Raw genomic sequence first — 14,424 nt, forward strand, 5'->3', positions numbered from 1 at the left:
GACAAAGTGAAATACAAGTGCTGTATAAAATTTTAATTAAAAACTGGTTTTACCCCTCAACGTGAATATACAATATGTTTCCCAGATGGATTTCATATTTAAGTATTATCCAAACCAAAAACGTAAATGAGACAAATAAAGCCTTCAAAAATGGCACAGAGGCTAAAATGTATGTAAACACTAGATGACTGTGGTGAAAACAAGGCAGGCAGGAAAAGCAACCTCTTAGAAAATGGAGTACTGAATGAAACAGTTCATACAACTATAGTCTTAGTAACAACACAATTAGCTAAACATACAAAAATTCAAGTCAGTGTAACAATACAAATATAAGCATTAGAATTCACCACCATCCAGTGATGTAATGGTGCTTTTGTTACTTCTAAGTTTCACAGGTTATTTTATACACTGGTAATTCATGGTATACAAATGCATAATTCATGGCATGCCATGCATCAAACCACTCTCAAAGTCTACCCCTGCTTTCAGCCTCCCACCCCCACTTTGTGTGAAGCTCCGTTCATTCAATGGCACCAGCGCTACAGGGTTATGCAAATGCATGACCACGGAACAAAATTTTTGTTCTGTATCCTCAGGATCAGTAAGTTCTTAGGAACCAAGAGGGACATTGTTTTGCAACAGCAAACTCCTTTCCCTGAAGAGGTGAGAAGGCGGCTCAGATCACCACTTCTCAGGCTGCAGAGAGTTCTCTGCTAGGTCAGAAGCAATCACCCACAACTGAATGGAAGTCCACAAGAAGAAAAAGCACAATCTCCACAGTGATCAAGCAAAGAGAAAGATTACAGTTCCTTCATGTTGCCAGCCAGACAAATTATCACTGCACTTCAGAGAATTTCTCACTAAAGACAAACAGGGAAAAAAACTGTATGTCTTTGGCAAGCCAACACTGTTAACAAAAGGAGCTACAGCCTCATCTTTTCAAGGTTTTGGTTGATGATGTTTTGAATTCCATGGACAAAGCACTAGAAACCAATGCAATCAATGGGGCTTGTGCTTAATAGTTCACGGTGTAATAGAAACGGGAATATTAGGTGTTCTTAATCACTTCCCACAACACTGGTTTATTTGTTGAAACTGAAAGGAACTGGGCAAAGACCAGTTCTCTACTGCTACCAGAGACCATCACCTAAACCAGACATCATTTCTGTCAGTGAGGTAGCTCATTAAGATCATCCACAGAAGTGCTGCTCTCTCTTAGCTTCAATTGTTTTCACTGGAACCACCAAGGAGCTAAGTTTCATTGATTTGAAAGTTTCCCTGAATTCCTTGACTAATAAACAAATCTCTTGAGATACCCTCAGCATCCTAATAATGATCACTCCATAACTACTGAAGTAATCAACATCATGGTAGGCTTTCCTATGACCCAGAGATTCCACAATACAAGATTTATACTGTTGTGTGACCATTGCTAAAAGGCTAAGAATTTTGTTGCATAGTTCAGTGTTCTAGAAAACACTTTCAAGCTTAAAAATTAGGAAGAGCAGAATTATATAATAAGCTATTCCTTGCACACGGACCGAAAAGGCAGAGATTCTTTCCAACTTACTTTCTCTGACAAACCTATGGCACACCACACAAACTTTTCCAGTGTCAAGTTGCACACACCATTGCACCCCTTGCTCCTGGGGAGAGGATGAGAACAAATGATGTGATAGATGTTAATAGTACTGATTAGTACACATGGCAGAAAGCACTAAGACATCAGGATAACGAAAAAATAATTTGTATTAAAAAAAAAAAAGATATCATGAGAGCAATCAGTATGAGTATGATGAACCCAGATCATGCAGGAGACAGAAGCTGAGTAGGATACCCACTGTAAAGATTAGCTCCTAAAAGCACATGTAGTAAAGCAGTTCATTATCTTTTTCAGCCATCTCTTAGATTTAATAGGTTTCTATCCTGATAAGATTAAGACTTGCTTAATAATTGTCTGATTAAAACATAATAAACCTGGGAAAATTAGAACAAAGCTCTTTTAGTAACCTGGAGATGAGATGGGACTTTTCAGGCAGGCTTCCACAAAATAATTTCTGTAACATTCACCTCAGGATCCCCAAGCACTTCACAGTCATTTAATTAAGCTTCAACAGAGCACACACTCCCCATTTTACAGCTGAGGTAACAATGAGAAGGAGTTTGGAACAGACTATTTAATACTGAGCAGAGCTAAATGTCCCATTATTTTACCCAAGAAACAGATTCCCAACACCTATAGGTAGATTTCTTTCTCCCATCATTGTTTTGGCAGCCTCTGAAGTAATAGTGAAATTCAAACATGTGATGCACAATCTAAAGAACAGCCCTTATCATCTTCCAAGCTGCTCAGATTTGGGGTATAAACACTGCTGCCCATCTATCTTACAAAGCTGCTCCTACCTGTTCCCATTGCTCTAGCCATCCCTATGCCTCTTGTCCCCAGTGGACCAATTTAAGCTTCCCTTCTTCTAGCTGAAAACTTAGATAAGGCAAATCATTAAAGAGTTTGACATTTTTGCCTTTAATCCACAACAGGTCAATGACTGACTGATTTCCAAAGCAACTACTACTCAGCAAAGGATTTGCATTTCCACTGAACACAGGCAGGTAGTTTGTCTAAAGCCACCCCAAGATCCTAAACTATACGAAGTTATTTGTAGGAAAGCGGGAAGGGAGCAAGTAGGAAGCAGACTCTGACTTACTAAAATGAAAGTGATTAAAATAGTGCACTGATTGAATACTGCAAGCAACACTGGATGCTGAATAGCATTTGGTGAGAATACTCATGGGTTATAACAACTTGGGGAGGGCAAGAGAAAGAGACAGACTCTACAGAAAAACACTAATTCACTCTTAATCTAGCCCATTATTTCTGTATTTGAGTAGGCAGCTTTCCTTTAGGAGGCAAAATGATGGGGGGTGGATTTATGCCATCCCACTGTCACTAACAGACCACTTTGTGGATGGCAAAAGATAAGGAATCAGCATAGAAAATGCTATTTAAAGCTCCACTCAGGAACCTAGAAATTTGCATTCGATAGAAGGGATTTAAATTGTATTAGAAGGCAAGGTGCACTAAACAATTACAGTTTATTACTATGTTGGTTCACTGCCTGAACCTATACTTATCACATACTGCAGTAGCAAAGGAGCAGCCGTGCTCAGTGCACTGGAGCTGTATGCATATTAATAGGAGGGTTAGCTGAGCAAACAGGGAAGGGGCCAAAAGCTTCTGAAAACGAAGTGGCTTGCAGATTTTATGGACAGATCAGAGTAATTTGGGTTTTAAGTCACATTTCATAGAAAAGTTTTCCATTAACCAAACCGTATTTCCAGCACAGTGCTTGGAATAGAACACTCTTTGCTGTATCACAGCATATAAGCTGTGGAATGACTCTGACCCAAGAGAGAAACATATCCTGCAGCAGCTGATTGAGAAAGACATTATACACACCATCTCCCCTCGCAGCTGGAGCACGGCCAAAGACTCATAGTCTATCTGCTTCATTTGTTGTTATCCTCATACGAAGGCTACAGTCAGAATATTCATATCGGCCAAAATTCAATATAGGACTTTTTTTCCTCCCATCCAGTCTTCACCTTTGATGAAAAACTGAAGGTTGCCATATTACCATATGCTTGCTTCCTTTAGATAGGGGAATTAAACAGATAGACCCCAGCCATTCCTCCGGACTCCTCGAAAACATTACCCTGTTTTTTCACGGTGGCCTCCAACCTTCCTCATCCCCTCCTTGTGTCTTGAATTCATGGCAACTTGTGTCCTTACTCATCCATACAAAAACACCAAAGTCTCGGCATTCAGACCTTCTTACACATTGAACAAACAGGCACTAAAATCTGCAATGCTGGATTGCCGGGGAGGGAAAAAAAAATAATCATCAAACAGTACTTCTATGTCACAGAACCAGATTAGGCCAAAGGGGAGCAGCCAATCTTCAGAACACTGTAACTTTTACTAAGCTATGACACTGGGGAGGGAAAACACAGAGAATATTGAATGAAAACTGTGGGATACCATGAGAAGAACAGTAAATCTTATGGCTCAAACACATACAGGAAACCACAGCAACCTTCAGATTTCAGTAGATTCATTTTAAACCAAAAGCTTGGAAAGTATCTCTCAGAATGTGCCTTGCCTATTTTGGGTCCATTTGAATATGTATACTTTCCTGAGCATCAAGGAGAAAGAAACTATTCCTTTATGGATTCATATGGGGTCACAGGAATAGGCTAATGAATGAATACCAGGTACTGGTAGCACAATACTCCATGGCCACCATGCCTTCAGTGGCACAGCTTGGGTAAGTTTTACTTTTCACTTCTGCAAAAAAAAGCGTACTACTACTTCATAGAGTGACTCAACACTTATCCATAGCATAAGACTGCACAACTAATGCCCTTTGAAAGCACTAATGTGCTAAATGGCTTCAGGGACAGGAAGTTATCAGTGTTAATCCACTTCAACTGGTTTAACAGTTACGAGGAATAGAAATGTCTATATGCAAGACACTTCCTCTGAGAGTCCCCTTTCCTGAAACAGAAGCACACAGCCTTTCAACGTGCTTTCCCACTAGCATAATTGCTCACCAACTGCTTTCTCAAATCAATTATGTTGTCTCAGCATTAAAGGATGGAAGGCAGAGTAGACCAACTTTTTGTTTATCTAGGCATGCTGGCAGGTTACAGTCATATGTTCTGCCATCTGTACTGCTAGCTTTATCCTTTATCCAATCGTAACAGGTAAAATGGCAATGGTGTAACTGAATCTGTTCACTCAGTCATGGAAGGAGCCAGAACAGGCATTTGTTTTTTCCCCCATTCTGAAAGGAAGCAGGAGATGGACACTCTTGCCCTTTTAAAACATTCTGCTTTTCAATAGATGGGCAATTTGCCCTGGTCTGCTAATGTGGGATCTGTTCAATGCAAGGCTGAAAAGGTTCCATCCCTGGGGAAAGCATCGAACTGCCGATGAACATTTGGTGGCCTTTAGCAAAAACGATGCGATTTCTGCCAACAGGATCCCAGCAGACTGGGAAGGACAGGCTCCAAATTAGGTGGGATTGTGATGCAGGAACTTCAGAAGGCCTGTGCGAGGTATATGAGGAGCTTGCTGACTAGCTTCAGTCTCTCCCCCTCCACACTCCTTTCTTATTAACATTTTTAAAAATTACAAGTAGATTGGCAAATTTCATGGCGGCATTCAAGAGAACCTGTAAACTTCCAAATGCACAGGGTATGTCAAGATGACCTTTCTTCTGATACAAAGGCTGCTGGGCTGGGTGGGTTTTTTTTTTTTTAAATTTGACAGTATTAGAAAAATTTGTGACTAAAGGTGCTTGAAACCACTTTGAAAGCATGTCTATAGGTCAGTATCAGAGTTTCTGCCCATCTCAAAAATAAACAATTCAAATGCAATTTTCTAGAAAACCTTTGTCCCAGGTGGGACACTTTTAAATCAACACTCACATCCACCTTCCTTTTTACACCCCCTCTCTGAACACTAGGACATACTGCTTCTTCAACTGATTCTGTTCATGTTACTAAATAGCTTTAATTATTTAATAAGAACTGGCTGCAGCTGAAACCTGAGTTGATGTCAGACAGGAATGTCCAGCAGACCTATTAGTCTTCAAATGACTATCTTTTCATAGTCTCAAAGGAGCAACACCATCTTGATTAACTGTGCAGGGACTTAGTAGTTGTTGGGTTTTTTTGGGGGAAGGGGTGGGGGGCAGGGGGATGTTAATAGCTTCCTTTTGGCAACCCTGGCCAAAACCCCATTTCTCCAAAACCCTGCCCAACCATAATTACATCTTAAAAATAGAGTACAAGTATTTCTTACATAAAAATAGGTTTCATTACAAATAAGAACACTGCATACTGTGCATTTCCAGGTGAATTGCTATCAGGAGTGCATTTTTTTGTCCGAAACAGTGCCAGAAGATTTTTGGTACATGTTTCTGTATATTTTTTCAAGACTCTCTTCAAAGATCGCTCTGTGAGGCTTCCCTTTGTATACAGCTGCACGACTAGACCAATATTCACCATTATCCAAGTGAACAGTAGTGTTCTGCTGCACTGGTGAACTGTCAACAGAAAGAAGACAAGAAATAATGATCAAATCAAGATAAGGAACAGGAATCAGAAGCACAAAACTAGCAGAAATCCAAGTGTAGAGCTGCTAAACACAGATTATCTTTCACAAATTGAAACAAAAACTGCACTGCAGCTAATTCTAAGAAATGGGAGCCCCACATAAATCAATTACACAAATTCTCCCCCACTTAACTGAGTGCACTTGATAATACCTCCCAAATAGAAAGTGAGTTAATTTTCAGAGTAATTTTGCTGCATTTTGATAGGCAGTGTGACTAGGCGCTAAGCCTATGCAAGAGCAACACAGCAGGATTTTTGTTTCCTTTGAAGGTCAAAATGTAACCACAAGCAGCTATCTCAATATGAAGACAATCTATCAGAGGTATATTAAATTACTGTGGTTGCAGCTGTAAAGTGCTCTATCGGAAGCATCTTGGATTAAGTATTCTACCAAATACATTATGACATAGTGGCAATCGAGTGTTCCTTCCCCACCCCATCTTCTGTGTCACTGTTTTAATACTAAACACAAATACAGTCTCGTATTTTAGTTGCTTTGAGAAATTATTTCCTAGATCTATGATGTGAAATTTATTCTCTGAAAATTATTATGAAACACTGACGGATCTGAAGTATGTATATCCAAACTTCATGACTATTTGCCTTCTCCTGAAGCTTTCAAAACAAAGGCTTGTGTCATATAATGAAATGAGCCATTTTCCCTTAATAAAGCATGAAACAAGTAGTTCAAAAATAGCAGGCAAAAATGACTCCTGAGGTGACATTTTTCACATCTGCTCAGAGATTTAGGCACTTAAGACACTTAAAAATTAGGACTGAGTTATCTTCAGCCTTTCATGAATGTTCTCAGTCTGGGAAATGAAACTGGAAATGTGAAGCTTACAGTGATCATCTTCACTTCGTAAATGGATTACATTTCACAGGGAAGCCTTACATTTTCTTATATGCATATCATTTATTAATCTACTACTATCAAACCAGTACTTAAAAGTTTGTCCTCAAGTTAATAACAGGAAAGACCTATGACAAAATTGAAAGAAACCTTATGTCAAAGGATCCACAAATATACATCTAGCTAGCTGCATCAAAACGCAAGGTTTTCACTTTAAGAAAGGAAAATGGTGAGGGAAGGAGAGGAAGATGTAGGATCCATTTTCTAAGTTCACATTTCTAAGCTTCCACTGTCCCATGGTAAACAAAAGAAGGAATAGCTTTTTCTTTTAAATTTTTTACATTCAAATATTATGGTGATGACAATCTACACCACATAAAACAACAAGATGATCTTTATGTGGCTCCAATATTAAAAAGGGAGGAAGGCCACTTTCACACTTTTTAAAAAAACTCCAACGTTTAAAGTCAGTCAACAGCATGACAAAAATTTAAACCTGTTTATCATCCTGGAGAGGGTGAACTGTGCTTCACAGTTTGGACACAAAGAAACCAACATACCAAACAGCAAAATCAATAGAAAAGTTATACAGACCTGTGTTACATGTAGACAAGTCGATACCCTGGCGACCCATCAACAACTGAAGTTTTACCTCCTCCTTTCTGCAGTTCGTTTTACCTCACTTCTGATGGAGAATTCTCAGGCCAACAAATAAGCACAGCACTAGGAGTGGCACTTGTAACTAAACAACAAACAGCTCTGACACTCTTTTCCTTGGAATCTCCTTCCTGCAGTCAGCCTTATGCTTGCCTTTTCTTCTACTAAAAGCTTAATCTATATAGAGACACTCAAAATCCAACCACTTTAACTGCAGTAAAGACTCAAAAAACAATAGTAACTTTCACAAGTCCCTTATTCTGGTACTTACAAAGACTTAAAAAAAAGACGTAAGCTTAATTTTCCCTTTTTTTTTTTTTTGGGGGGGGGGGCACAGGGGGATATGTTTGTGTGTGTGTGTGTGTGTGTGTGTGTGTGTATATTTCCATTAGCCAGTCCTTACACATGAGATACTTAGCACTGATGTGGTCAAAGATACAGCCAAGCTAGGGAAGAGTCCCACTCCTGACTCAACTGGAAACCAGCTGACAACCTGAGCTAAGCAATCTGGGAATTACACTCACAAATCATATTAACAGCAGGATTTCTGCACGCAACTCCCTGCTCTGAAATACCTGTCATATGCTTTTGTTCCCTCATACATCTCCTTTAAGAGTCCCAGAAGTTCTTTTCTGAGTGAATCATATACTAAATATTTCACAAAACACGGACCTTTTCCTTACTCCCAGTGGTTTTCAATCATCTACTTTACTGCCAACATTTGGTCGACAGTACCATGTCCTTCTATGAACTCTGTCTCTGTCCTTGTATCCTGTTTATGAGCACTGTGGCAAACACTCAGCAATCAGACTGTCCTTGACTCCTTTTATGTCTTGCCCTTCAGTGAATAGGACTCGAGCTGCCGGCCTCTAAACCCAAGGAGCAGTCCTTTCCCAACTTGAGTGCTACATTTCATATCCCATCACTTCTTGATTCTGTAGTATTAGGATTTGTTTCTTCTTTTTTCATGGTCTGCAGTTTCAGCATCAATCTCAAAGTCCCAAAGCTGCCTCAAAACAAAAACTTGCGCTTTCTCTCTCACAAACACATCCTACACAATTTAATTGCAGCAGCTGTCAGGACAAAGGATAAAGGAGCAAAAAGGCTACATGCAGAATACAGGAGTGAGCACAGGTACAGAAATACTAACAACTTTAGTAGCAACTTCACATAAATGTGAAAATCTAAGACTAACTAGATCCCTTGCACAGAGGTGACTACAAATTACAGGAAATTAAAAAAAAAGCCAACAAATCATAAATAAACTTTTTAGAGCTTACTAATTGCAAGTAGAAGTTCACTATGATACCCATATTGAATTATCCTCCTTTCAGTGGTATACAGTGGTGATTGGGGAAGCATTTGTTACAAAATATTGCATCACATTTAATTATAAAAATTTTTTTTTTTTTCCTAATGTCAAGACCCCTCAAATTTAGCACCACAGTTCTAGGACTTCTCTCAATATAAAGAAAAACAGAAAAGCCATACAAACCAAAAAATGTTTTACATTACTTAGTATCTTTCCTTCAACAAGTACCCAAAACGTTCTATGACATACTGTATGCATACATAAAGAACATTGATATCGATAACGTCTACTACAGAAGTTGTCAAAATCAATTCAATTGGTGTTTTTTAAGTAAAATATTTGAACGAAACCCTAGTCATACATGTAAGGAGTACACAGAATAATTAAGCTACATAACCCAGGTTTTCAAGATCTCAGGTTTTCAAGATGTCTTCTGAAATACGGCATGCTGAATCACTAAACCATAGTATATACATTTGCTGTGTTTTTTAAGATGCTTCTCTTTTCCAAATACGTGTTTTGGAAAAAAAACCCCAAATGACAAAACAGCCCAAAACCATATTACTAAACAAACTTCAATTTATTTTTGCACTCCCATAGTTTTAAGAAAAAAAGTAACCAATTGGTTATTTTTAAAGTGACATTTGCTCTCTGGTTGCTAAAATCCAAAATCTACTGCCCAAGGATCATTTTTATGACCAAGACCAGTTCTAGAATCAGTGTTTTGTGAAGACTATACTGACACAGTGCCAAAGAGCATCAAAGGCATAATGATAGTTAACTGTATTTTGCTTTTAGGTGAAAAAGCTTGGTAGGACCAACTCCTACAGAAGCCTTTTCCCAGTGCAATATATTGCATAGTTCAAAATAGAAAGAGAAACTTTTAGCTAAATTTCAAGGGCAATATCATGAGTATGAAGGTTCTGTCTTGTCAGAGAAAAACTCCATACCTGCTCTGCAGTTCACTCATGGATAAGGGTGCTTTATGCAAAGGTTCTCTTGTCTTAGTCAGGTCTCCTTTTGATGCGTTACTCTCATCCTAAAAAAACAGAAATCAAATTCTCGTTACATTGGTTTCTGCTTACAATGATCTCATTTCAAAAATACTTTCTTTCCATTTAGTAGAAGACTATTAAAGTGCTAACATTTCTTGGGGGAGAAAGGGACAAAGTGTAATGAGCCAAATGCCATTTATGAACACTTTTAATTAAGTTCAGTACAACTCAGCTAATAATTTTCAGGTAATAAACTGGAAAGAATTTCTAGACAGTGTAGATCTAAAGAACTATGCAGACAATACAAGCTTCAATAATCCCCAACAAACAACTTGGTTAAATGCTATGAAACCTACTGCTCACTACCTTACTTTTGTTTCTTGCAGAAGAGGGGAAAAAGAACGTAAAGCTTATTATTTATTAGCTTTTATAATGAGCTATCATTATCCATTTAATGCATTTTACCAGACAGAAGCATTCTACACATCGATACTTCGATTCCATATACAGAACTGAGAACATGCTTACCCAACTTTAAAAAATATCTATGATACACTTAATAACCCCTCAGTGGTATTCTTAGGAGTCACTAGAAAGCAGTCTTATGTTCCAAATGCTATCTAGATATTAATTAACCCATATTTGCCCTCTTAAGTAAGTAAGAAACAAAACACCTCATGTGAAGGGAGCCAGTTGCTCACCTGACACAGGATGGTAGAAATTCCACGACACACAACCACATTCACTCTACTCTGAAGAGCAAAGACCCTACTTAAGAGGTGACGCTAAGTGATGCTTTTAGCAGAAGCCAATTGCTGTAAGGATTAGTAAACAAAATAATCTTTCATGCTATTGAAGAAATAATTGGAAAAAAAGACTGTGCAGTAAAAATAATCATGCTTGCTGGTAACACAAAACTGGGGAGAAATGACAATAAATACAGTGGTAGATGGCAGTAATATGCAGAGCAAGCTGAACGGCAGGCATATGGATGAGGAAAAACCTAACACAATTTATTGTGGTGAAATACAAGGTAATATGTGTGTTTGTAAACAGGAAAACTCTCTTCCTTCAGCAGTCACAGACTACAAACACTGAAGAGGAAATGGGGTACAGTGGTAAATAAAACTCTGCAGCATTTGCCAGAGGCAAATTATGTTCTGGAAAGCAAAAAAAGATGGAAACATTACGATACTGTCAGAATGTCACAGCAGAAAGCTACAGTGGACACCCTAAGGAATCTGCAGCAGAGCTCCAATCACACTATTTTTACAGAGCACTATGGAAACGAAATTTTGGAAAACACAGCTGGATGCTTCTGGGAATGGTTATTTAGCATTAGGCTCTTTGGAACGAAACAGAATAAGAGATACTTTTTAACCTTTCAAAGTTTGGAAAAGGATCCAGACTGGAGCCAAAATCTACTCACCACATTGCCAGTGCACTTGCCTTACTATTCCCTCACTTTCAAAATGACCTGTTCACCTCATCCATCCACTGTATAACAATGCAGCCTAGATTTTGGGCCATCTGGGGAAGCACAACCCATCCTGGTGTATTTTACAGTACTCACTGCAAGCAGACCTGATTTTTCTTTTTAAGCAGGTCAGCTGCTGTTAGCACAGCTTTCACAAGTTAGCTGTACATGATTATCAAACACCATGAGACTTCTCTGTAACATCCTCCCATTCCTTTTGCTCAGTGGAAGAAAATGGAGTGAGAAAAATGGTCCTTTTCCAGCATTGTTCTGACCAGGTTGGTAACTAAGGACTCAAAAAAAATCTTACCCAATACCCTGATATCTGGATTTTTTAGGGCAGAAACCTGATGTTTGCCAGCAGAAGAGGAAACAGAAAAGCATCATCTCTGATTATCAATGTGAGTATTCAGCAAGTGTTTGATACTGGAAGTGACAAGCTGTGCTAACAGAAAGCCAAAAGAAAGCACCATGCTTCAAGAATCTAACACCGTGCTTGCAAATTTGTGTGCGTTTGTGCAATATCGCAGTAACAAGTGAATACCAGCATATGTGTAAGCCATTCTAGAGTAGAATGTTTTAAATTATGTAAGTAAAATAAGTAAATAGGAAGAAAATTATAATTATTGAATTCTCCTTTACCCGTTATTATATTTAATAATCTTTATGACTGTATGGAGAGACTGTCTAACCAGCCATCCAGGTCTCCTAACAAACTAGTAAACCTTTTATTGTGAAGTCATGGTCTACTGTTCCAGGAAAGTAGTCAAGGACCACTGGAGATAGTTCAGGCTGTGCAAACTTTCATTACATGTAGGTGCTGGACCATCATGAAATCCAATTTGTTATCTTAAGTTCATTGAAATATCAGAGAAGCATTTGACATGATTTGTACCTATTTTGGAGTGGCTGAAACACAGAAAAATGCGATGGGCATCTTCTGTATGAGAGGTAGCAGCTCACAAGATCATAACGTTTGTATACAAACTCAGGGAGGTACAGCATGAACTAGATCAAACAGTCGTAGCATGCATGAGAAAAGGTTTTTCTGAGTTTAAAAAAAAAGGCTCAACTAAGCTAAAAATGAAGATTAAACAGAAATGAGAAAATAATCAGACTAAGAGAGCATGCAGACAATACAAGGAGCTGCCCAGGATGGCTAATTTGGGGAAATAAATAAATGAATTAATAAATAAAGACAATAAATTGAGACAACAACCTTCACTTCTGTCCCAGCCCTCGGCCATGGGTTTACTGTAGACAGTGGAGTGACCGCATCCCAGCCAGCACAGCTCAAGTGCCAGCGTACTAGTGTTATGCCTGCTGTTCCTGTGTTGAAGTGTGAGGTGGGGAGGCCAGCGCTCTCACACTCTTTATCATGCTTCCCACTGATAAAGTAAACTATGTTAGAGGGGAAAGGTGGACAGTTGGGGACAGCAGTAATTTAAAATTGCAGCAACATTCAAAAGCAGATTTCTGTCAACACTCCTTTTTCTAAGATGAAAAACTGAAGCAAAAAAGACGTCTTTCTCCATTTTGAGAGACTCATGTCTCCTCTAACTGACTGATAACATTTGTGTGTTAGATTGTCAGACAAAAATAATAATTTCACCAGAGCTCCTAATCTTATTCTTACCTCTTATTCTTATCTCTCATCTATTACATCCTTTTACCTTACCTTTCTTTTACCTCACCTCACACTTAAGACCCTAAGCTCTTTGCAGATGAACCACCTTGTTATTCAGTTTGCACAATGCTTTGGCCAGGGAGCTCCTGTGCCACAAATGGGTTTCTCAAAATTGCAATAGCAAAAATTTTTATCTGTCTAAAACCACACTTCAAAATTCCATTAGACTCAAGGACAAAATACTCTGATCCCAGGCATAATCTCATTAGATAAAGAGCTCTGTTCATCGAAAACCAGGTAATTAAAGGAAAAAAGCACACATCTGAAGAATAGTATTAGCTCTACAAACAGCTGGACACAAGCAGCTGCTGATGTGCAGCTGCACAACATGTTAAGCCTTGATCTACTATAGATCTGTAACATATTTTTTGCTTAAATTGGAAGTGGAGAACCAGATATGAAAAAAACCCCCCGTAATTGTCCCCAATACCCTGTGAGAGGGTTACCTATACCAGCTGTCCATAAAGGCTACACATAAGGAGGCTACTGAAATCAGTGTGAAACAGTTCAGCTTATATACTAAATCCATATTTCTACAATCAAGGCTGCCTCAAAGGACAACGTTATAATAAATCCAAGACTGTAGGCACAGTTCTCTTCCTCAGCCATCTTGGAGAAAAGAAAGGATTTAGTTTGCAGTCAAACTTACAAATATTAGGCGCTGTCTAGCACTGTGAGTCCTTAAAATATTTTTCACTCTTTTATGGATCTCATCTCCATTTGCTTGTGAAGGCCAACCAGAGCTAAATCTGCAAGAGCAAGAGGAAAAAACAAACAGAAGACATATATTCCTGTTGAAAAGCTCAAACATGCTTTTGACTCAGATTTATTTTTTCTTAAAATTATGAAGCATGCATTACTTGCTTCTATTTGGAACATACACAATGTTTAGATTTGATTCTTTTTCTCCTCTGGGGTACAAGTAAAGAAACATTTCAAAGCAGCGCATAAACAGTATGCATCCATGATACCAACAGAAGATGCGAAACAATAGAAAATGTTGATGATTTTGTAACTTGAGTAATATTTCCATAATGTTTGTATTGTCCCTGCAGAATAGAAAAGCTGTACAGTTATTCTATTCCCAGTGATCAGGTTTCATTTTCCTCTTTTTAAAGGAAGTAGTACACACATCAAGATCTCTTCACTGGAATAAATCAACAGGAAGATAACCCCAATACGTGCAAACTGGAAAGCTCACGGAGTTAAAAAACCTGCACATTCACAACCTTTATTTCACAAGATGAAACTGCATTTTAAGTG

The 14,424-nt window shown here is 38.5% G+C and overlaps 1 protein-coding gene across 1 annotated transcript in view; it reads right to left on the reverse strand.

Annotated features, from left to right (window-relative positions):
* Window positions 1-5,905: 5,905 nt before the first annotated feature.
* The window catches only part of SPATA6 (spermatogenesis associated 6), a 40,268-nt gene continuing 31,749 nt past the window's right edge, over window positions 5,906-14,424 (reverse strand). The window contains exons 11-13 of the mRNA XM_059822053.1: window positions 13,807-13,910; window positions 9,953-10,016; window positions 5,906-6,110 (exon numbers count right to left, since the gene is read on the reverse strand). Coding sequence (XP_059678036.1) covers window positions 5,930-6,110; window positions 9,953-10,016; window positions 13,807-13,910 — 349 coding nt within the window. The 3' untranslated portion in view covers window positions 5,906-5,929. The remainder of the gene's footprint in view (window positions 6,111-9,952; window positions 10,017-13,806; window positions 13,911-14,424) is intronic.

This window comes from Gavia stellata, chromosome 10 (assembly GCF_030936135.1).
Source record: "Gavia stellata isolate bGavSte3 chromosome 10, bGavSte3.hap2, whole genome shotgun sequence".
In the NCBI taxonomy this organism is placed as follows: domain Eukaryota; kingdom Metazoa; phylum Chordata; class Aves; order Gaviiformes; family Gaviidae; genus Gavia; species Gavia stellata.